The following is a 24,500-nucleotide window of genomic DNA, read 5'->3' as shown; positions in this document are numbered from 1 at the left end:
ATATTAAGCACTTCGAATTACTGCCTCGCGGCGCCTGCGCAGTGTCCTGGTTCTATTTCTTCCTTCACCATTGGTGGCACTGTCACGCGCATGCATCTAGTTTATCAGATTTAAATTTGTTTTCCGTTTAACCGTACCGCCAAGCGGTTGTCTAGAAGCGTGGTTCAGTTACGTGTTGTGTTTAATGGAGTAAAATGTCATATTTTCAAGAAAAATATAAATGTAAAACCGCGGGTTTTAGTAATATAACAGCGGGTCGACGCATCCGCGCAAATAAACAAAGGGAGAGGAGTAAAAACGATAGAGATGACATTATTAATCAAAGAAGGAACGTATCACCGATTATTACTAATGCTCAGAGTGAAGGTTCGTATAAAACATTGATCGCATTTAGCCAATTCTGTAGTGTAATCGAAAAAAGCAGAATGAAAATGTAGTTTAGATGAGTTGATAGCACTAATAACAGCTTCTTATTATTAAAAATTCAACTTCAGGGACGCGGCTGGCTCCTGTTAAAGAAAATCGGCTCACAAGGCTTCAGAAGTGGAAAGCTGAACGTGATAAGCGTAGGAAACAGGAGAAGTACAAGAAGAAGCAACCATTTGTAGTAGGAATTATTCATCATAAATTATACTCTCCGATTAGTCAAGAGAGACCTGTTGTACCAAAGAATGTATGTCCAAGTGTCCCGAAAAGAATCACACGTGCAACAGAGAAGAGATTAATGAATAAAGCAGCAGTTCAGAAAAACAATGTAAAGAATACAGTGAAAAATCTAACATCCAAGAATACAGATATAAATAAAGAGCAAAAGAATGAGGGAAACCATAAGAAATCCTTTGCTCCCGAGGGTTATACATTCAAACCCCCAGCTGGTTTGCCTTCCATACCTTTATTTGGTAGAGTAGTTATTGAAAGTATGTCACCTGCGATGCTTAATATATCAGCAGTTGGCAAAAATAGTTCCATTAAGAAGACAAGAAAAAGTATTATGGAAACAAGAAAAAGTATCATGGAAACGAGAAAAAGTACCTTGAATACAGTGAAATCAAAATTATCATTTAACGGAGATAAAGCATCTGACTATCGCAATAAGGATATCAAAAATGAGAACATAAAGGAGAATACAACAAAAGCAGTCCGCAGTAGAGGTAAGTACAAATAATTAAATTAATAAATTATAACATAAAGTAATTTATACTCCGAATTTAAAATTTTAAATATGGAAAGATGGTGTATTTCTTCAAGTATTTCTATTTTTTCGACGCGGAGCCTATAGTTCCTTATGGTTTCTCTCGCGGAGTCTAAACCCATTGTGTAGTCATTCTTCTACGTACAAAATAAAGATTTCAGATGTGAAAAAAAAATACTAATTTCGTTTTAACAATATTTCTAAGAGCATCTATTTCGATACCACACTGTATGTCACAGACAGATTTTCCGTATATGTAAACCTGTTCCACTTTCATTTTTCGTAGATTCTAGTCGTGGAAAAAGTAATCGTCTATCTATCAAAAACGCGTCGTCTACTATCGATGACACCATCGAACTAAATACAAGTTACACTTTAGTTAAAGAAGGGGAATATACCGCGGATTATTATCAACTTATGTTAAATAATGAAGTAGCCAAATTAAATGAAATGAGCCAAAAATGGAAAGAGATTAAGGGGAAATCTGGTATTACGCGAGATGAGCGATACGAAATAAACGAAACTATCTGCCAGACAAATTTCGTGATAAATCACAAGTTGGAAAGATTTCGTGGATTTATTGCCAATTGTCAGTCGGGAGGGATGTTTGTTAAATGTGAAGACTTGCAAGAACTATGGGATATGGCGTGCGCAGATGTGAAGGATTGCGTTCGACGATTTGAGAAGCTAGAAGAACTTCATTCACAAATTTGCCAAGAGCAAGAAACACTTGCTAATAAGCCATCTGTTGGGAAGAAAACTCCAATGAAAAAGAAAAGTGTACAATAAATACACCATCTGTGACGATTACAACAAATTTTATGATTAGAAATCTATTTTTTAAAACCATATCTCGAACTTATCGAAATAGGTTGTAATAATTTGTATATCTTTCCAAAAATAATCGAAAAATATATTTAAAATACATATCATGTTTTGTTAGTTATCCTATATTTCCCCTTTAAAGAGATTATCCGTTCCCTAATGTCCTCTTCAATGTACCTGTCTACCGGATACTGGTGAAGTAATTTTTGGCATATTGTAGAAGTTATCTATCCGCACGGTGTATCCTTGATACAAGGGTGGCTCTAGCAGATTTAGTACGATAGCGGTTGCTTTAGATGATTCGGAGTTAATTGAATTGGATTTAATGAGCGTTCATCGTTATTGACATAATTCATGTTAATAACTGACGTATCGATGTTTTAATTCACGACGGTGAATTCAAGCTTCTAATGAAATCAGTGTCGTTTACTAAAAGCTTTGGAGAAGCAAAAGAAAATTCCATGAAAAGCAAAAGAAATGTTCTCTGAACACGCTGGCTTAGCTGAGAAGTAATCTTCCTTAAATATTTCAAGTATTTATTTAACTTTCTCTCAAACTGAGGTTAAATGTCTGCTACCGTTTTATTTAATAGTTAATTTTCTTCCTAACACGAGACTGATACGCGTATCTATGTGCTGTATCTCTTTATGTTCTAAATATTAGTGAGATCATTTTTCTCCAGTGAAAATTCCATGATTTTCATTGATTCGAAGTTTTATAGGGAAAAGGGGAGTGACAAACAGCAGCAATTGGAGCAAGGAGTGAGAAGATCCAAAACTGTTCACGAAGGTCGTACGTTAATCAGCGCGAGAAGAACTCGTTTGAAGCAGCTTTTTGATCGCGAGACGATCGAAATAGAAAAGATATTACGCGCCATGGGGTACGCTTACATTCCCACGCACCCTTAATCACTTCCGTATTTTTCATGCGAAGACAAGTTTGCCTAAAACGAAGGATTATTAATTTATTCGATGGACACGATTGTCCATAAAGACGATTTATTAAACGTTGAAGATACATATACGTATAGACGTCCATCGGTGTGATATAAATAAAATATATAGATATATGTATATATCTTACATGATGACAGTGAGTGAAAATAGATCGATCATCCTTGCTTTTTGTTGGACTTTGGTAAAACTGTTCGTACCAAAAGAGAGAGGAAATACAGCATCCCCCGGATAAGTGATGGCATTTTAATTTAATTAAGGCATTGTGAGATTATTTAGTCTCGCCTTAATGCACTCTGACAATGAAGAAAAGTACAAATTTTCTGCGTTACAAGAAAGGGTGTTAAATATCGTTTAAGTCACTAGAGATAGGCTTATCTCAGGATCACTTATCCGGCTATAAGTATAATATCGTGTACGAAATGCCAAGGGGTAAGTTAGTCCGATACAGCAATCTTACCATATTTACACACCCCAATAGGTATACAACTCGCTAATTTGTAGCTAAACAGTATCCTGCTTTTCTTAAACTACACTTGACTTCTTATAGTGGCCAGTGTATGAATCAGTCGCGAATACATTCTTAGACATAATTTTAATCGAATTCCTCCAATACGATTTCTACATCCCACCTCTTTCTCAATCTCTCTTCTTCTCAACTCCAATTCTGTTAATATCAAAGACCAAAACTAAAGCTCTCATGCAAACATTACGGAAAGAGGTAAAAATTTTCATTATAACTTCAGTTGATGATAAATAAACAAGAATGCCACCAAAAATAATTATAATTTATATTCCGTTTTAAAAAATCAGTAATCAATAACTAATATTATACAGAAAATCAAAGGCTTTTTAATGTCGTGCTCTATACTGTCTTTTAATGTCCATAAACCTAAGTTTGAAGGTAGGAGAGGAGGTATTATTCTTTTTCAGAGTAAATTAAATTTTTTACATTCTCATCATGCATACTTGCTCCGTGTAAAGAAAATCATATAAAGATTTTATCACAAAAAAAGAGAATGGATGGAGTTAAGTAATAGTTTAAAAGTAGATATATGTACTAAGTACTTGGAGACACACATAACAAATTGGAGGAATCAATTCGTGTTATATGATTTTACATACTGGTATCGATCATCGTGATTTTATAATCATGCTCGTCGATTTTCGTATTACGCTACGTACTTCCTACTGGACGGCATTTTACAGTACGGAGGTTTTCCCTTCCTCGTCATTGTCCAACTCACCCTAGATTAACATCATCGAAAACTTTATTCGCGATTAGGTGCTGAGAAATATTGTAACTTTTAAGACGAGTTTCTTCTCATACCGACGAGACACTTCTCGTCGAGCGAATACGAGGCCACGACATTCTCGAAATAAGATTCTTTGGACTTCCGGTAGCCGAATAGTACTTTCACCTATACTATCGTTCGACGAGTGAAGTAATATGTGTACATCGATACATATGAACATATACGTCAGAGTTGGGCACTCCCTTCGATTTACTTCAGAACAAGCAAGGTGTTCAAATGAAAAATGTAGCATCCCTTCTTAAAACGGAATAATTGTCAGAGAAAGATCGTGTTAAGAAAAGAAATGAATAGTAATTTTGTTATACAACGGCAGAGACAAACGCAAAATCAAACTGTAATTAACATGCTACAATAATTTCAATAATTGAATTCGTGTATCGTTTCTTCCATGCACTCTCAATGTGGTAGCATAAAAATGGAGCGATTTAAGAACTTCTAAGACCACTGCCCAACTCTGATTTATAGCGACACGGAATAAATTTGTGATTAACCCCTTACCTTACCACTTCAACAATATCTATGCGTGCTAGCATTAGTATCGTTCACTGCTTCAGCGATCAAACTCGAAGTCGAATTTGGGAAATATTATAGACGTAATTCGCATTTGGTAATATCTTCAATCTTACGAACTGAAATTACAGTAAAAATAAAAATTAAGCTTTATTACAAGTACAGTGTCTTTATCGTGTCTGGAAAGTAATCGTACACTAAAAATACTGTAATCGTAAGGCAAGGGGTTGAAGTCGGTCACGAACTGTTCGTAAAAACGAAGCTCACTCTCGAGGACCGTATGAAATGTGATCGAGAAACAGAACGGAAGATATTTATGAACGTAAAAATAACGATACTTTCCCATCGTTTTATTGATACAGACAATTGGAATGACGTAACCGAGTATTCAGGCTAAGGATACACTGCAGACTGTGCGTGCTTAGCCTTCCGCGATATTTAATTTCCTTGGTGCTGGTTTACATGAACATGTCTACCTAGAGCTGTGCAGCTTGCGTGTGTGTTTACGTGGAAAAAAGCACGGTGCGTTTCGTCGGTGAAACTACTAGACGAAGAACACTTAGAGAAATCTATAAAGTCACCGCTCTGCAGTTCGAAAAATAGTTGCGAATACGTGGAATATGCAAAAAGACACTTCGTTACGCTATTACTAACCGGTGAGGTATAGTCTATATTGTTTGTCGAATTGTACGACAGGATTTCAATGAAGTTTTTACGTATCCTGTTGCTCCTTTGCGAGAGCATCGCGCGATTCTTCATGGCGCTGATCACGCTCATCGAACAGAACGCGTTGCGATTGATCGTGGGTAACTAATCAATGTTACGACTTTCAATTATTCGATCGAAAAGGACACTTAAACGGTAGAACTAGCTCGCGTTTCCTTAATTATACTCAGTGTTCTTTCTCGTTCTGTTTCAACTGAGTGTTCTTTTTTTAAACAAGCAATCAATCTGGGTTGCTGTCGAAATAGCAGCCTCGTATCTTCTTCTCTGATCATACGTTGGTGGAAATTGATTAAAAACTAAATTCAGCAGAGCTTCCGTTGTGAAACTTTGCCGTTGCTTCGAAAAGTGTTCTTAATTATCCTGGAAATTAGTTCCACGATTATTATACCACAAACTCGATTCTTATTTTATTCGTTTCATCAAGCCAATTATTCGCAAAGAGCACTTTGGAAAGAAAGACAATGAAAATCTTGACACAACTAACGTATAGTCTCCTCTTCACCCGTTACAACCAATTTCAACCAATTTGCGTACTAACAAAACAATATTTCCTCGTTTCAAACTTCATCGTGAAACTTATTACGACAATTTCGTTCAACAGGACCAATCACGAGCGAATTACATCGAAGAAACCATTCATCAATCGCTGTACATCCTCTTCTCCCTACGTTTCTTCGTTTCTTCCGCATTGGTTTCCCATCGAACAACTAGCGCCACGTGTGGTTTGTCTCGCTTCAAGCGCGCACCCTCTTCTTTCCCATTTCCTTCCATCCGTTTTCCAACCACTCGACGCCCAGAAAGAGCGATTCCCCGCGAATGATATCGATCGTCGCGGAATTAATAATTCACGATCCATTGGAGAACGCTCGTGTCACTTCCGCCCGTGGAAATTAATCGCGTGTCGTCTTGGAGGAACGATACGTTCGTGACGTGACTCGAATGGCCACCGTACGTGTGACACAACGACTGGAACGGAAAGGAATTCGATTTTTGCAGCTGTCTATTGTTTTTTTTTTTTATAACAAAGTTTCGTTACGAGTAATACTTTTTTAGATTAGAATTTTAATTATGGTTATTACCTTCGGCTGACAAGCAGGGTAGGAGAATAACTTGACTTTTCCAAAATCATCCCCTGTCGCTAGTAACTTCGAGTCACTGCTGCGGGTACAATTGTTCACGTCTGTACCATCAGCACCTTCTGGCCATATTCCAATCGTTTCGAAGGAGATCACGCAAGTGTGACTTGCCCAGCCCATGTCTCTCATCATCGATGGCTGTGGTATTTGACGACAAACTCCAGGATTCCCTTTAAAGTATCAGACATTGTAATTATTTGAATAATCGAATATCTTCTTTTATAGAAAAGAACAGAATCGCAGGTTTCGATACACGTACAATATAACAGTTCGTAGTCTCCGCTGTTGCTGCGTAGAATTTGACCGTCCATTGACCAGTCCACATGTGTTATAAAACTGGAATGTCCCTGAAATGAATTTTGATCGTTTAGATCGATGAAGGATAACGTTTTTGCTTCTACCTATGACATAAGTCGCGAGCAATTAAATTATGTCGGCGCTCGACTCTGACTAGCTTCTAGACAGCTAGGATCGACCCGTGTTTGCAGCGTTGTTATGAAAGGAATGTTAATATTATGTGCAAGCAATGACTACCGTGCGTGCTCCAGATAAGCGACTTTAGAACAGAAACATCTGTCCATGTGTGACTATGAATAGCTATGGCAGCGTTGCATAATTCTTAGAGACATTACATCGTTTGCGTGAAGCTAAGTTAAGGTAGAAGAAGGGCTCGATCTTTTGGATGACTGTTGCATATAAAAATTTGTTAAATGATTATTTCCAATGCAATGTCTCTATTTGACTCTTCAGCAATTAATGACATGTCTTACTCCACGTCTGCGAATCCTCTTAGGCTAGAAACGAAGAAAAGAGTGTATGTAAAATTTATGATCCTATGAAAGTTACTCTGCTTGTAAGTAAATTACAATGGGTATCTTGTTATTATCAACGTTTGTATTGTACTGCATCCTTGTAAATGGGAGTAATTTTTCTTCTTGCATAGGCGAACATTGAACCAGTGAACATTTAAGAATATATACAAATGATATGATCGAAACGAATTGTACAATACACGAAAGCAATTTGTACAGCATCCTATTAATTGAAATAATTTCATATCGATATTTGGTATTTGCGTGACATTTAACATGTTCGAATCAATTTCTTGTAGTGTATTATATATACCAAAATAATTTTATTCTCAAATTTTCCTTATCAAGTCTTAATACGTTCAAAAGATACATCTTCAAACTCTGACATCTTCAAACTGAAACGCTGCGCGTTTTGGATTTGAGAATATTATACATTTTTTTTATTACATTTATTAAGACTTGACACGAGAGAGATCTTAGTAATTCTTGAAATATGTTGTTAATGTGAAAGTAAGGTTAAACAATTTGCAAAATGGAATATGATCTTACCATACATCGGCCAACTCGACTGTACTTGGTGGCGTCTTCGTTCACTTGGTAAATATAAATGTAATTATCTCTGGAGCCCAACGCTAATAGCGTACCATCTGGTGAAAATCGAACAACCTGAAAGTGAATTAGACAGTCAATTATATATTAATTAACGGTGTGGGGATCATCGTGACGGAAAATTGAAGCGCTTATAAAAATAATGGAATCTTATTATTAGTTGAATTTCGTAGCGATAATAACGGATTTTATTTTTTCTATTCAGCTACTCGTTCTTATTATATCTTTACGTGAGAAAATGCGGTTAATTAGATCTCTAGAATAATATCTTTATCCAAATTACGGTTCTACCTGAATCGGTTCCGATCCATCGGTATGATGAGTGTATAATTCCCGCGTCTCGCTGTCGATTGCCAGCCATTTTCCGGAAGCGCACCCGACCACCATAACGTTACCATCCGGTGAGAAGCCAATGCTCTGTGCTTGCTCCTAAACAAATGATTATTGCGAATTTACAATCTCACGTGCGCAATAATTACGGCACAATTAACTCGACGTTGAATGGAATTACGGTTTATTCGTGAACCTTCGAGAACGCATATAGAATTCGTATAAAATGGGAAACTTTTTATACGTTTACGGTCTGATAGCAAAATGTTACGACGTTCTGCACGGAAATATAAAATAAATTTCTACCAAATATAAAATAAATTCCAACCAACCCCGATGTCTTTACTCCAGACAACAGTGTGACTAAGGCTGTCCCACATTTGCAACAGCCTGTCGTGACCAGCCGTTGCGAATTGTGGCAAAGTTGGGTGGGCAGCGAGGCCCCAAACCTCTTCAGCGTGTCCCAACATCGCCGGACTGAAACCCATTCCCACGTCCCCGACTAGAATGCAATTCCTCGTCGTTCCAATCAACAGCTGCGAGCCTCTTCCTTCCGCGAGCGTTCGAATCCCTCCAAAGTGGTCTTCGATCTGGGACGAATCAAATTTATTACTAGTCAAAGTAACACTAAAAGTAGAATTTTTACGCTCTTACCTGCGCTTCGTCTCCGGTTAAGTTTAACGACTCATCGAAGTACAATATCTTGCCATCCTTGCCACCACCAGTGACAATGAAACCATCCTTCAGAACGCAAATCGAGAATATGGATCCCTCGTGAATGTTCCTCGCTATTTTCGAAATTGTATTCGTTCCTGCAAAAGAGAAAGAATAGCCGTTCCATTGGAATTTGTGTCCACAAATTTGCGATACAACTGAACAACGGTCCTTTTGTCTCAACGGAAGTGGAAGAGAAAATTTCTCTCACCTCTGCTCCAGACAATGATGTTTCCATTACTGTCGCCGGTGAGTACGTCGCCGCTCTGATTGAAAGCGACGCACGTGACGTATCGCGGTTTTTCTCTGCTCTCGAAAATGCCCATACGCTTGTAGAGCGTGCCGCCGTTATCGAGGGACCAAAAGGACACGTGTCCCTTCCCGCAGGACACGATCTGGTTCCGTTCCAGCGGATGCCACTCTGCGCATACCACCGTGTCGACGGAGCACTGCAATTGACAATCGTCATTCGTTAAATGGCCCTGTTCCTGTTTCGCACACTCGTGTCGCCCGACAAAATGACTGCATCCCCGTCGACGTTTACTCTTTTTGTTGCACCGATCCGTCCAGCTAGAGACGAGATCGGATTCTACGTACAGGGTGGTCAACAAATAACGCCAACAGGAATACGATTCCTTAGAGGAAGATTTTACGTGGAATTAAACTTTCACGAAATAATTCTACGTCTGTTTTAGAACATACCTTCGTTTCTGTCACTTTGGTACCTCGTTCTCCTTTCTGCCAATCCCAGATCGAGATGTTGTGATCAGAAGTCTCGTCGATCGCGCACAAATAATTGCCACCGTCTGCCTTCGAGAAGGATAGGCAACAAATCGAGCCGTCGAATTCACCGTTACCAATTACGCAAAGGGTGGTCAGACTGACCGAGTTCCATATCCTTATATGTGGCTGGTTAACACGATAAGGAGGGACATTTATTAATATCGCGACGCTCATCGCTAACGGATATTAAAAATGTTCTCACCATGGCATCTCGCCTGTCGGTCCCGCATACTTGTCCAGTGGCTACCACCAGTTTGTTCGGATGAATCGCTATGCTGAAATATATTTACAATGATATAAAACCTTAAGGGTGAAACGGAGATCCGCAAGAATAAAGTAATCATCAAAATGGGAAATTTTTTAGAAGAAACGACTCAGATATGCTGATGCAAATATGTGTGCGCTACTCTAGCAAGAATTATTACATAATAATTACAAGCGTGGAGAAAACGCTTTCCCTGTTTTCTCGTTAAATCTAATCTCGACAATCGAGTCGCGGCGCGATGGCGCCTACGCTTCGCTTCGCGACTGATCCAGCTTCGGATAAAGTCCGATTAATTAACATTCCGTGCGCGCAGAAAAGGTGCAAAAAGTAAGGTTCTCGTTAAGAGATCGATCCGCGTAAATTCGAGCTCGACCGACCATTTGATGTCGTCCGTGTGGCCCAGGTAATGCCTCTGGCTGTGCTCCTCCATGTTGTACAGGACCACCACGGCCGCGACGAAATAAACGATCTCCCCTGTCGGCAGCAGATGCAGATTGCTCCTGCAGTCCCTGCCGCGATAACCGTACACCCAGTCGAGCTTCAGCTTGCTCTGGGGCGGCGTGCTGACTTTGTGAAGGTCGTACGACTCCATCAGAGACGTCGGGACGTAGAGGACGACGGGTCGTCCCCGCAGGTACATGCGGACGGTGCTCTCCTCCTCGTTGTACTGCATGTCTCTGGTGCTGCGGATTAGCAAGACACGACACGTTTGAACCGCTGTTAGAAAGTGGCCCTTGCAGCGCGTGGCATTCCAGAGGAACGCGGCTGGCTAGCGCGGCGAGGTCTTTGGGAGGAGGCTGGGAATCCGTGGGCGTGGATGGGACACGGAGGTACCTGGGAACCGCTCGGTTTTCAGCTTTTTCGATACTTCCAGGTTCGATTTTCATCGTTTCCTGTCTTTCCTGATTTTTCTGGCTTGACAAACGCGAATGTCCATGGTCCTTATCGTGGCTATTGAACCGTGCTGACTGTAAGTCTCGTGTGTAAATACAGTAGTATTGATCGTATTTTAGTTAACAGAAAGGTATCAGTGCTTGGATGGTAGAGAAATCATATCGTTGATACTAAATTTCATTTATCGAACTCGTTTTCTAGTAGTGGGATGTATGTATATACGTCTCAGACATGAGTCAGCTGTCTTTATAAGTAATACAGGTAAATGATCCATCTCACTGATACGTCGGTATCTGTACGTAAAACAGAGCATATCGTTCGACTTTCGTTTTCAACGGGTACATCCTGCACTTCCCCCGTTACATCACTCGTGGAAACTTTCGATTCTTATTATATGCATTATCACGATATCGTTGTTGCAAGAAAACGAGTCCGTATTGCAAATATAAAAACCCCGTGTTACGTTCAACGTTTCCACGATCGACACTTTACAGAGGCGCTGTGCGTCTTTTTATCTGTCGTTTATCAACTTCCGCCTCGATAGTCAAACCGCGACGATCAAGACCCCAATCACTTTGTCCCGTTCACCGCGCCAGCTATCGCGCGAGAGAAACAACGTCTACGAAGCTTGTCGTCGACGGTATCAGCGGATCGAGGATGATACGCGCACGATTTCTAGAAGAATCGAGGAGGCGGCGGAGAAGTAAGAAAATTGGTCGGTTCGTTTTACTTTCGCGGATGATGTTACACCTACCCGGGTATGCGCGATGGACTGATTGAAATTGCAGAACTCGCCGTGACGAGCTGCTCGTCGAGACCGCGAACGAATGACTCACGCGAGCGCGAGCCCGCTTTTATTCCCCGACCGGGCATGTAATTCTGCGTGTTACCACGTTACGTCATTTTTACCTTCCAATTCGCTCGAAAGGCCGTCCTGCTCTCCTCTACCGCGACTGGATTACGATCAAGGACTGTCTGCCGCTCGAGACACGATTTACGGATCGCTTGAAAAAACGAGAGAAAAAACGCCAAAACTCGCCGTTCACCGTAGCGTCCATTCGTTGCGATTTAAACATTTGCCGGCCTGTTTCTGTGCCAATGGCGGCCGTGAACCAACAGGGCGCTGGTCCCGCGATGCTCGCGACGCGATAATTTGCAAATTTAATTAGAATTATTGATCCAGAGACACTGGAATACGTTTTCAGTTCTGCGAACGTTTTTATTATTATCTCGCAAATGCGCTGTCACGTAATGCATTAAAATTAAGTGGCATCCACGCCCAGGTACGCGAGTCGTTTTATATGTTGTCCATTTATTATTTAAACGCTTTGAGCGATACCAAGAAATATGGTAGCAAACAATTTTTACGTGCGAATGGATCTCGTGGCAGTAAAAGTGGTGTGTGTGTGTGCGCGCGTGGAGCGCATTTAAATACCGGACAGACAGAAAATGAATCGGTAAACCGTGAAGAGGAACTTTCCTCTTTCGCGAATTTTTTCGCCGACAACAGTCTGAGATCGGCTGGAAACGACGTGTACCAGGAAACAAGGAATTCACGGTTGTATAACGACGGGCAACGCGATTCACTTTCTTCGGGAACGCAATGGCGTGGCCTGGCCGCGTGTTAAACCTGTGCTCTTCGAGCCTCCACTTCCTGTTACGACGCGTGTTTATTACCTGCCCTGGAGATCTCCACTATTGTTACGCTTCATTGATACATCCTCTCTCGTTTACAATAATTACCCAGATAATTTTAGATTAGATAAGATTGTACGAAAAACGAGCAAGCTTAGAGGAAACCTCATCGCGGTATATTTAGAACTATAAAAGTGTATATCTCCGATCGAAGAACCATTGAACCAGGTTATCTGAGGTATTTCTTTCTATCGATATCTCGAGCAATGTACTCACGATCAACCTGCGCGTTTACGTTATTATATCTACGAAAATGTCTATCATTATTGCAAGAACATTCGTTTCAACTGACGTTTATTTATTCTAATCGTAAGCAAGAGTGAAATACGCGGAGAATCGAAGAGGATATGGTACAGGAAGCTTCGACCCTTCGTAAATTTTCTTCTCTCGGTAGAGTCGACGCGTAAAGAGGGGTAAAACCGTAGAAGGGTGCCTGTTTCTGGACAGTGCCACGTTAAACGACGATTTTCGTACCTGTTGCCTGCGAGTCGTGCTTCGAACGAAATACACCCCGCGTTATCGCTGTCCGTATCTATCCGGATGGCGATGTCTTGGTCTTTTTACGCGCCTAGCGGACGGCCCCTCGGGTTTCGTGCAGCGATTTTAACGCGCGGATTCGCGTGATTCTACGCGGCCGCACGCCGCATACCGGTTTGCGCTCGTACCTTCGTTTAACACGGGAATTTATGATCGCATCCGTCGGTTCGACCTTTAATCCAGGAACGAGAGGCGGCCAGAAAAGAAATGTCGCGAGTGAAACGATGGCCAAGCCCCTCGCGAATGCTTGCTCTTTTGGGCTCTTCTTAGTTTCTAAGTTTCTTTAATTGTCGAGACACGAGTCAATTGAATTGTGGTCGATTGTTAAGCGTAGATTCATTGGGAGTAGATTTTGATGACTGTGATTAATCCTTCGGGGAACAGATGAGTCCTGTTAGGGAAAGCAAGATAATAGTTTCGAGCTGATGCGATAAGTAAAAGATTCCTGATAAGAATCAAAGATTTAGAAATGTTGGCATTGTAGGTAAGTGATTATTAGTGGCGATGATTTAGATTGTACTGTGTTGAGAATTTGATTTTATTATAGAGCATCGAGTGTTTTAGGAAAGAGAAAACTTGTATTTCACAGGCGTACAAAGAAAATCGTTAAACAATAAGATGGTCAAATTAAAAGTGGGAAAACAGCGAATGCGTAAAAACGTTCGCCATTGTCGTTTCTTTTCCTTGAAATCTTTCATCTATAAAAGTATTGCATTCTTCTTAATAATCCTCGAACTTAAAAATTCTTCCAAACACTCAAGAATATTCTGCGACAAAAAAATCATGCAAATTGTGCTTGGCACCAATGCAGCTAATTCTTGCTGGATAAAAGGTAGCTTAGTTACTCCGTTTTAGGTACACCGGATTAGAAAGTAGATTCGCTATATTTAGGAAATAATGGTCTTGATACGAAGCAAAGAAAACAGTTACATTTCCCCTGATATTCATTCACTGTGCAAATCATATTCAATATGAAATCAGAGAAAGATTCCGCGAGGAATAGAAAATTTCAACTTTTATTTAACACGTTACACGATGCTCGATCGCAGTGCCACAGTAGAATTCCCGCGATTTTAACACACGAGGCATCGCACGAACAGAAGAAGGCAGAAGAAGGAAATTAAAAATGTTACCAAGAAGTTCAACTAGGTTACGAAAGGTCTGATCGAGGATGGAAGGTGAGTCGCGTTCCAAACAAGGTTTTCTTTTCACGAGCGAAAAAGAAAGCCCTGCTCCACGGTTAATATGCTCCAAATAAGCGTTCGCCTATTTAAAATTGAAATATATCTTTCACGGTTCCCGCACGGATGCATAATTCATCGTGCAGGCCTTTCTTGACTCGGTTTCGCGGAGGTGGATTCGTCATCGTCGATAGGAATCCCTCCGGGTGCGAGGTCGAAGGTAACGCAACGTTCGCGTTACGACGAATGAACGCGTCGCGCGATTTTCAATTTACCCGCGAGACGGACGGTGGTTCCTCGAGAGACGTAACACGATTCTATCTGGGTTCGATCTCTATCGAACTTGTATAAATTAGCCGCTAAACTGGTTAAGATCCCTAGCAACGTGTAATTCGCGGCAATTACGTTGGAAGTAAAAATTACTGGGAGTCGCGCGCGAACGAGAAACCGTCCGCGCCCCTCGCCGCTCACCTGAAAGTAATTGAAAAAGGTGCACGTTTAAGCCGATCGCACACGTGCGACGTGCACGTGCCCCGTTTCAGCCGGTGCACGTGCCGCGTTCAATTCGCTTAACCCTTTAGGGAAATCCTTGGCTCGAGCTGGTGTCGCGGTTACCTGAATTCAAAGAATCTCGAGCCACTTTATCGGCATCGTTATTTACTCGAATCGTATCTTGTAATTCCTACGTGTAGCGAGCTTAGTTAGTAGATACATTACTTGACTTCGAGCCGTTTGAATTGAATCGCGATTCGATACCATTTTGTTAATCGGCAACTCGTGATTTTAAGTGACTCGCTGAGTTTCAAACGAGCTTCTGGTTTACTCGACTGTTTCTTTGACTTGAAACACATTTTTAACGGTGTGAAGCGTCCAGTACAGTATTATTTGATGCGAAGTGTGATACAGGTAGGAGTGTTTCAATCTAAGTGCGAGTATGAGTGGAGATCGGTCTTTCTTTGTAGGGGGATTTATGTTTCTTCGTGGAAGTTGGGGTCTCTTTGGGGGTGGGTTTCTTCAGAAGGGTTGATGCTTCTTCGAGCGTGGTGGTTTATGGGATCCAAGGCTGAAAAGTCCCAAGGTTTAGGGCATAAGGGTCGTGGTGGGTCAGGGTTTGGGTCGCAGGGGTTGGGGCTGAAAAGTCACAAATATTTGGGACTCTAGGGCCTAATGGGGGTCAATCGCATTTCTAGTCTATTAGTTACATTTTACAACGAGAATATTTCATTAAACAATGAGACGCTGTTGATAAAAGATTTTAATTTCGTTAATAAAATGTGTTATATCACTGCAATGAATTAAAAAAGGAACTGTGTCAATTCTGGTTTAATTCAAATTTGTTTGAGTGGATACTGCATACGAAAATTGCATGCAGCGTACAAACGTGAGATTAATTACCATAGAAAGAGTGCGATTAAGTATCCATTACCCGAACCCAGATTGTTTGAATTCAAACGACTTCGAGTCAAATAACTTGACACGTGTGAACACAAACTCGAGGAGCCGATGTAGTCGAATTCAAGGGACTTGAATTCAAATAATTCGACTTCTCTTTGCATCTTTGGCATTTATACAGATATTATTAATCAGAGTGAAAAAAAGACAATTATTTACCCGTGTTTCACGTTGTTCAGCGCCGGGGGCTTGAAAAGGTTGAACAGAGACTTGGTTGAGGCTGACAATCTATAATGAACGAAAATGCAAACGAAAAACATGCGGTGCAAAACGGATAGAAAAAGAGAGAGATAGAAATATAAACGAACGTGTAACAAATAACGAGACAAAAGAAAAAAAGAAAGAAAGAAGAGGAGAGAAAAGAAAAGTACAGAACGTAGTGGAACGAACGTGCTTTTTTTCACCATCCACGCGCGATTAACGCGTTCTCTCCCCCGCGATGTGGGGGAATTATGCGCTTCCGGTCGCGTTCTCTCGATTCAGTTGCCGCTAAAGGGAAGTTCGAGCGAATGGAAAGCAAACGGGAGACAGTTGCCCGCTTTTGACGATTAATGAGCTGTGAAGCGAATTCACGTCGCGAGACACAATCGATAGTTCGTTGCTCTCCTCGGCACCCTGTCTCCCAGTTAGCGACGCTCACCTTTGAATTTGGACTCGCGAGCATCGAACAATCGAAATCTGTCGCTTGAACGCGATTTTACAAAATATTCCAAACACTCCGCGTACAATTAGTCTTTTCGTACTTTTAAATTCTTACCTCTAAAAATTCATTTACTTCATCCATTGCCTCCACTCCAACTTGCGATCAGAATTCGCAAAGTATCAAATAAATTTCCGTAAGCGACAGATTTCAATTTTTGCTGAAATTCTTCCCGCGCGTTTACCCTCGTCGATTCACGCGGGAAAGCACGTTCGATCGCCAGCTAACACAAAACGTTCAAAGAAGCGAGAGAGAGAGAGAGAGAGAGAGAGAAAAAAAAAGGTGCTCTTAGAGGGTTCGAGGCCGAGTAAATAAGAGGGAAAATCACGAAAGCAGACAAGTGCGCGCTCGGTTGTTAATAATCGCTGGGCTCTCCGCTTACCTGCTACTGACAAGTTGCGAATTGGTCCCCTGATTTTGCGGGGAATGGGTAAAGTCCCCTGTCGACGACCACCGTTTCGCCCTTCTTAAGCTGCTTTGGGGTGGCCCGTTTGATCTCGCTGTCGGTGATCTATCGAATAATAGGATTACTCTGTGACGAGGAGGCTCTTTACCTGAGTTGCGGGGCTCTCGCTTCGTCGCCAGGTTTCGATTTATCAAGTTAAATTACATTCTTCTCGCTCTCACCCCACTCTTTCGTCACAGAATTACTTTACGGGCATTTTCATGGGGACACGTTGAAATTTTTCACGAGGGACGCTTTCCAGGCATTAGAGACACTCTATTTAAGGGAAAGAATGATCTACTATTTTTTTTAAATTAAAATTGCAACGTTTTGCAAAGACGTTCGTGAAGTCTTTTAACGATTAAAAGTGTGATTAAATTATCTGTGATGATTCAGGATATCGTGGAATGTTTAATGATGAAATGAAAATGACTTAACTATTTCATGCCTTACATTATATTAATTATCAAAATGTATCGTAACAATGCAACTATCGTAATATTCTCCAAAGCATGCACGTTAAAAAATATTTAAAGTCTTATAAAATCGTATGAAACAATAAAGTGTGAAGGAGGTATGCTTGCAAAGCGAAGTTTGCTGAATACCATCGTTTCATGTCCTCGTATAAAGAAGATTGTCGCTTTCCATTATACTCACTATGTCATCGTATACTTTATGTACGCAGAAAGAGCGACAAAATTAGCGGTAATCCTATTTAGATCGCAAAACCATATGGTAGAAAGTGAATTAATGAAATTAGTAGACGTGGAGTTACCTGGTTACTGGCAGTGGCGTGGCTCTAGGACTTGGCGATGGCACCGGTGAAACACTACTACTACTGGGGCTGTCCGAGTGTAACGAACCCGTTGATTGGTAATGAACTGACCTCCTGAAAGGTGAAAGTCAATTTGCTTCATCTGCTCTGGGCTGTTAAACAGACAACTTCTGTCCAGCAAATTGTAACGAAAAATCATTCGAACGCGTTCTTTTCATTCGCCAGCGATTCGTCGAACGTGAAATGCAAAACGAGAAGGTACGCGTCTGTTAATGCAGAATAAACGATACCTTTGCGGAAGTTGCGACGAATGTGTGTAACTGACCGGTCTTCGCGGACTGGAGAGCGTGTCTCGGACGTCCTGAGAAGATCCTGACGACGAGGAATTCCTGAGACAAGAGCCGCCAGTCTGACGCAAACGTGGGTCTTTCTGGGGCACCGAGTTTTGATTACCTGAGTGGAAGGAGACAGTGCAACAATTCTCTTTACACGTTAACAACAAATACCTTTTCTCTTCTCATTTAACTTTTTACCATTCCACGATACTTAATCGCGTTCCATAAATCAGGCTCATCGCGTTTCCCATCCCCTTGTTCCGTGGCAACTCGCGAAATCGTGCGCCCAATAAGATTCGCACGAACGAGTAACCTGGAATTCCGAGGCAAGCGTAGCGATTGCTCGATGAAACGCGAACGAAACGGAACGGAACGGAACGGAACGGAACGCGACCCTAACCAGTCGCGTGCTAACAGGTACACCCGATGAACTTTGTACGGAATGGGCTTAGCCTCGCGAGGCTTCATTGGTATCTGCGACTCGCGTCGCGAAGGCTTTCGCAACGATTCCCCCGAAAACTTTACGATTCCCTGGCGTAACACGTATCCCTTCGTGCCACGGAAATTGATATCGTTCCTTTTCGCGCTGCACGGCTCATTACGGCCAGCTAATTGCCGCACGATCGATCGTTCTGTAATTTTCGGTTAAAGTTCACAGGTTTTCAAGGTGTTTCCAAATATTTCGAGCTTCTGCTCGTTCTCGAAAAGATGGCAAGCCTCTCGTGTCGCGAGCACAAGTGAAATTATTCGCGAGAGAGGCGTCAGAGCATCGAGGAGCACGCGTACACTCACTTCTAAGCGGTACGTGCCCGTTCCTTAAGGGCGAGGACACCATTCTCTCGTTCCTCCTCTCGTTCCTCTCGTCCTCCCGTTTCTCGCGTCCTTCCAGCTGCGCGATCCGCCTTAACGCGTCCGCGAGAGTAGCGCGAAGACAAACTATCTCGTCCCTCTGCGCCAAGGATTGCCTCTCGAGGTCCGCGACTCGGCCCAACAGGGATCCGGTCTCGCACTCCAGCATCTCGTCTGTAAAAGGGAATTCTCGTTTCAACGGACGAAACGCGTAAGAAGAACGTCGAATCGCGAGGGGAAGCTGCGTGGGATCCTCTTTCACCCTGCGAGCCGTTCGCCTGCCATTTTCTTCCGCGAATCCACCGAAAATCCTCTTCTCTGCTCTTCCAGCTGATGGGTTGGACAAGATTGAACCGATTTATCTGGTAATTGATCTCATTTTTCTTTGAATACTCTCTACTTTACTGATCAGATATGTATCTGGAACGATCTCTGATTGAAATTGAAGAGAAGAAGAGTAGACGCGATAAAATGGTAACCTCGAACGGCGGATAAAATGAGATTGATATTAATTTTGTCATCTTGTCAACTGTTGATAGAGAAATATGAAACGCAGCAGAGATTGTAAGCACGGAAACGGTCGTAAAATAGGGCGATATAAAATTTGAATAATACTCACGCCACGCCTGCTCCGCTTCATCGATGGTGTCCATCGTGTCCGGCGTGGACATTGCGATTAACCCCTTACGATGACCCCGACGTATTAATACGTTATTCAATTGAACCGATTAACAAGCGCAAACAGAGCCAATGTACTGCGCGTCGCACCATGTCTCCTGAACCGAGCGACTTTTCTCTCGAAACGCTGAACGAGCACGCGTGAACTGTCTCGCTCGACGCGTAACCAATTAGCATGGCTGATCGCCTCGACGGCACATTTTGCGATTTGAATAACAGCAATCACGATGACGAACGATCCGTTCGATAGATCGACGCCACGCGTCGCTCGTGACGTCGCGTTTAATTCGAGAACCTCTGAAACGAATTTAGTTTACCAGTGGTGATACATTAGGAAACGATCGATTGGTAATTCTGATGCGAACGATGTCAGCGCTTGTGCAAACGTGGGTGCGGTACCTTTTACACGATTAAAGAATGATCTATCGATTAAGAACCTTGTAATGGAAGAAAGAAGCGAGAATAGAGAGCAACCATCTCGAAGAGTTCACTCCATACCCGGTGGCTATAATTACATGCAAATTGCTCTGTATCATAAAGTTATTTAATAACCTATCCCTCGTAATCATGGTATTTAATAACAACATCTATGTTCTGCGTTCGCTTTAACATGGAATTAAGTAAAAGCTAATAATTACAATGCTCGTATCCACCGATTCACTTACAGTTTCCACGCAACTCGGATGAAAGGCTAGAACACGAGATGCGAAACGAAAGGGAACAGAATATTCGCAGAATTTTTAGTTATTCAGCAAACGATAAGAGATAGCGTGGAATTTGAATAAACCAGTTGGCCCTCGAAGACCCCCTCAATTACACGGTTAGATTCCAGCTAAGTACCCACCGCCCTGTGGTTATCGGACGAACCGACGCCTATAATTAACGAACCGCGAAATACAATCTTGGAATTATCCACGCGACGGTCGAAACGATCGTCTGACGAAGGGTGAAAAAAATCGCGAGCAACGTTGATCAATTCCAGCCAATTAAGGAGGGGGAGGCGCGATTAACGCGGTGAAAGTTCGCGACGCCGTCGAATCGCTCGTGTGACAGAGCTTCCCTTAAACGAACGCGAATGGAACGGTTGACATCGTTTCTGGAAACGACGGGACCACGAGGAGGCCACCGACGAAAGGCGAATTCGTTGAGAGTGAAACGTGCACGCAGCCGTTACAAATCGCGATAAATGCCGAAGCACGCCACGCGACTCACGATGACCGGGTTTCATGGTCTAAACACTGCCACAGTGTTTCTCAAGCTCGTCTCTCGTCGCTTTGGACCATTTTCTCGCCGTCTGAAAGACCTTTCGAGAGACCCATCCCTCGACAATCGCGTACGAATCGAGCACTGCACGCTTATCAATTCGTTTCGTGTTTGCAAATGTGATCAAAGTTTCATTTTCCTCTCGTTGTCGTTTCGTAATTGTGACGAAGCGTTCGTGCGCGTGTTGGCGAGCTTCGAGTAATTTGTATAATTGCTGAAGACCGACGTACGCTTGAAATACATTAGTGGGCCTGACAGGGTTAACTCGCGCCACTTTCTTCGGAGCGTTTAATTAATTCCGTGGAAAAGTTGCACTTCGGTTAGTTTAACGCTGGAAAGATCAATGGGTTACTATTTTTGTAAATAACTTGGACAGTTTAAGAATCCGCTGTCTGTCCATCGCGTTCAGGGCGTAAAAGCTTTTATTATAGATTGCAGTTGTTATCAGTTGTTTGTGCAAAATACGTATACGTAGTATTGGGTTTATCTGTTTATACATTTCAAGGAATGAATTATTCAGCCGTTAAAAAATTTATCTAAGCAATAAATTCTCTTTTCCTCTTAGCCTTTTTTTTTAATAACGCGAAAGTAATTTAACGCTGCGAAGTACGCGTTTCGATTTCATTTAAACCGCGCAGAGATCAAGGGAATTAAAAATGGAGAAATTCGTATCGTTTTACTTTTTCACCTAATTTAGGTAATTCGGAGATGAGGGAAACGACGGCAGGATCGCGCGTGGCACGGTTAATTTTCGTGTCTCGTCGTAGAGCGATCATCTCTAAAGTAAAATGTAACTCAAAGTACAATGTGTCATCAGAGTTCGAAGCAGAATATCAAGCGTTATGTAAGCATGTGTATTTTTAAAAGATACGAAGAAGACGCGTTTGGTGTCTCCTCTCTGCCATTTCGAGAAGATAACAGCGACGAATAAATTATAACGCGCTTCCCAGCCTGGGCTTCCCAGCTAGTAGTTCGAGCCTTGCCATTCCATCAAATTTTTAGAAAGTTATTTATAGTTGACATTCCACGTTTAAGGAAAGTGCACGTCACGATGTTCTAAAGAAACGATAGCTTATTCGTACTTTCTTTAAAAAAATAAGCCTCCGCATTGGCTGCGACAAGTTCTGCGATATTTTCTCTCGCGACTTGAGCTCTCCGTTTCGAAAAAATGACTTTCCATGCGAAATTTTTAACGTTCTAAGATAACGAGACAATAAACGATGATAACTGAGATTTAACGAACAATGTATCTAATATCTTTCCTTCTATTTAATCTATCCAGTAAAGCTCGTTAATAAATCGATTATCGTAATGCAACTTGATCGATGTAAAAATTCGTCCATGCAACAGTTATCACTTTAATCGATGCGAAGGTTAAGGACAGAACAGTCTTATCTGAGAATTGCATAAGTTTCCGCTTGTTGGCTTAAGCTGGCTTCGTCCAAATATTCGACAAAACCGAGGAGAAGAGTAAACAATTGGTAACTCCAAGGCAAACACGATATCGAAGTACTCGCTATATCCGACAGCGAGGTGTCCACGAAACGCTTCCAAAATTTGCACAAGCACCGATCCATACACCAGAAAGAGCGTGTACACGAAATCGAGCAGGGATACCTCTCTCTAAAACCACAAAGCAAATTACATTCCGGTCAAGAACGTGTCGCTACTCAAACATCCTTCTAGAATACCCCTCTCTCGAAATTTCACGCGTCTACACGCTCTCAGAAATTAGCAATAAATCGAAACCTCATCGATTCGTATCCTCCGTCGAATGAAATCCTGTTCGCGATGAAACACTACGCGAGTATCACAAAACTTTCCATCGGAAATTCGGAGAAATTCGCGCGCGCGAGTCCCGTTGACAATCGGAGCGCACGATTTTCAATCGTTTCTGTGGGAAAACAGTGCGGTTCACACGGTGTGGTAGGCACGCGCGTTGACAGAGCGGCAGCCCGTTCGACGACCGCCGGAGAAAACCGTGGTTTCAGCGTGGCGAGCGACGACGCGACGACTATTTCGCGGATGGAGCCGCGAGAAATCGGTCCGATCGGCACTTGGGGATAGGGGCTTTGCACTTTCCCCGGGAGTTTTCCCGTCGCTGATGTAGAAGGACGCCAGGGGCGAAAGCGTACGGCCACGTAGCGGGACCGGCGCGACACGTGTGTTTTCCGTGCGGCCGCCTCGACGTTACTGTCAGCTCGAGGTACAGCTGCTTAGGCGCGATCAATACGTTCTAGATACTTCAGATGATCCAGATGACTCCCGGCTACGCTACGCGAGCCATTCACTGGGGGTCGCCGATAAGCTTTCGTACACGCACCGTGGACCTGCCTTTTTACACGGCTTTTTCACCCCCTTCGTTTCATTACCGACGTACAGTCGCAGAAGAAAGTCCTCGTTCGCATTTCTTTTCGATCTTGACTATTGCGAGAATGAGTGTTTTGCGTTAGAGATGTTTGGTATATTTATCTTTCGGTAGTTTTTACCGCGTATAGGTTTCTTTAACCCTCGACAAGTGTATAAATGCAAGGGTTGTTTTTCAAAGTAATTTTGTTTCTCTTCGTGGTTAACACGTGTGGTTGGTTAGATGATGAATATGAACTTTTAGAAGGTTCACAGGGGGTTGCACGAAAACTTTTGTAAGGGAGTGTATACGCAGCGCGACGCGGTAGTTACAGACGGGGTTGATCGACAGCTTTGTGACAATGACGAGGGTGGAAAAGCAGAGCTGAATAAATTTCACTCGGAAGGGAGATCGAAAATGGCAAATTGAAATGATAAGATTTATTACTCTCAACGTTGACGTTTGTTATCTAAGCTTGCACTTTTGAAAATCGCTGAGGTCAATATGGAGGAACGGGAAGTCTCGAAACAAACCGGTAACAAATCGTGTGAACGAAAACCGCAAGCATAAGCGTGAATAAAAAGATTGCGAGACACTGATGAACAAGTGAAACGTTTTAAAATACCGAATGTCACATACTTTGCAGTGTAATCAAAAGTCTGAAACGAAAAGAAACACAGAGCTTCTTTTCAAAATATCTCGTACATTCGACGCTTGGTATATCGATTAACGCGAAAACTATGTCTTTCACGTGGAATTTCCTATCGAAATCAAACGTAATACAAATATTCCCTCTGAAGCGTCTCTCTGAAAAGCTTAACCTACTCGTTGCCACATAGATAATTATTTATCGCGTCTGAATCGTCGTCGCAAACGTTTGTTCGACGCGAAACACCTATCGCGCAAATGGAGGCTAAACGATTGCGGTCATTTCCGGAGGCGAGATTAGACACGTTCGATTTACCCTTTAGGATCGTCTCTAATGAACGAAATCGCATCCTGGATATCGGGCGCGCCCTGGCGATTCTTCGAAATCGCCTCGTCCTATATCGGGGTGGTTGTTCTATTAAAATTGCCGATGTTATGTCATACTCCGGCACGATTCCAGCGGATGAGCCAGGCGAACGAGGTCAAGCCGAGCGGAATTTGTAAACGCCAAGTGACCATCGCACGTATCG

At 42.2% G+C, this 24,500-nt stretch overlaps 2 protein-coding genes across 5 annotated transcripts in view; one reads left to right on the top strand and one right to left on the bottom strand.

Moving 5' to 3' along the window:
* The first annotated feature begins 184 nt into the window (after positions 1-184).
* On the top strand, positions 185-1,981 carry LOC143425093 (uncharacterized). Its single transcript, XM_076897629.1, has 3 exons — positions 185-366; positions 495-1,151; positions 1,479-1,981. The coding sequence occupies exons 1-3, from the start codon at positions 195-197 to the stop codon at positions 1,979-1,981; spliced, it is 1,332 nt and encodes a 443-aa protein (XP_076753744.1). The 5' UTR covers positions 185-194.
* Positions 1,982-5,901: 3,920 nt separating this feature from the next.
* LOC143432387 (echinoderm microtubule-associated protein-like 2) overlaps positions 5,902-24,500 on the bottom strand; it is a 31,753-nt gene continuing 13,154 nt past the window's right edge. Inside the window, exons 1-17 of one of the 4 annotated variants that reach the window (XM_076909076.1) lie at positions 19,654-19,917; positions 18,978-19,208; positions 18,141-18,303; positions 17,851-17,964; positions 17,013-17,141; positions 16,090-16,158; positions 10,549-10,854; positions 10,109-10,181; positions 9,826-10,032; positions 9,335-9,572; positions 9,064-9,221; positions 8,742-8,999; positions 8,371-8,508; positions 8,020-8,136; positions 6,918-7,005; positions 6,602-6,828; positions 5,902-6,488 (exon numbers count right to left, since the gene is read on the bottom strand). In XM_076909076.1, the coding sequence (XP_076765191.1) occupies positions 6,360-6,488; positions 6,602-6,828; positions 6,918-7,005; positions 8,020-8,136; positions 8,371-8,508; positions 8,742-8,999; positions 9,064-9,221; positions 9,335-9,572; positions 9,826-10,032; positions 10,109-10,181; positions 10,549-10,854; positions 16,090-16,158; positions 17,013-17,141; positions 17,851-17,964; positions 18,141-18,303; positions 18,978-19,208; positions 19,654-19,705 (2,697 nt within the window). In that variant the 5' untranslated portion in view covers positions 19,706-19,917 and the 3' untranslated portion in view covers positions 5,902-6,359. Of the gene's footprint in view, positions 6,489-6,601; positions 6,829-6,917; positions 7,006-8,019; positions 8,137-8,370; positions 8,509-8,741; positions 9,000-9,063; positions 9,222-9,334; positions 9,573-9,825; positions 10,033-10,108; positions 10,182-10,548; positions 10,855-16,089; positions 16,159-17,012; positions 17,142-17,850; positions 17,965-18,140; positions 18,304-18,977; positions 19,209-19,653; positions 19,918-24,500 lie in introns of those variants that run through there. The other 3 variants (XM_076909078.1, XM_076909080.1, XM_076909082.1) reach the window with 3 other exon arrangements.

This window comes from Xylocopa sonorina, chromosome 1 (genome assembly GCF_050948175.1).
Source record: "Xylocopa sonorina isolate GNS202 chromosome 1, iyXylSono1_principal, whole genome shotgun sequence".
Classification (NCBI taxonomy): Eukaryota; Metazoa; Arthropoda; class Insecta; order Hymenoptera; family Apidae; genus Xylocopa; species Xylocopa sonorina.
Note: the sequence above shows the minus strand (reverse complement) of the source record. Positions and strands in the feature narration are given on the sequence as shown.

Excerpts from the sequence above, each read along its gene's own strand:
- LOC143425093 (XM_076897629.1), top strand. The coding sequence starts at position 195 with ATGTCATATTTTCAAGAAAAATATAAATGTAAAACCGCGGGTTTTAGT. Across the intron at positions 367-494 it reads TACTAATGCTCAGAGTGAAG|GGACGCGGCTGGCTCCTGTT; the intron begins GTTCGTATAAAA and ends ATTCAACTTCAG. Across the intron at positions 1,152-1,478 it reads AAAAGCAGTCCGCAGTAGAG|ATTCTAGTCGTGGAAAAAGT; the intron begins GTAAGTACAAAT and ends CATTTTTCGTAG.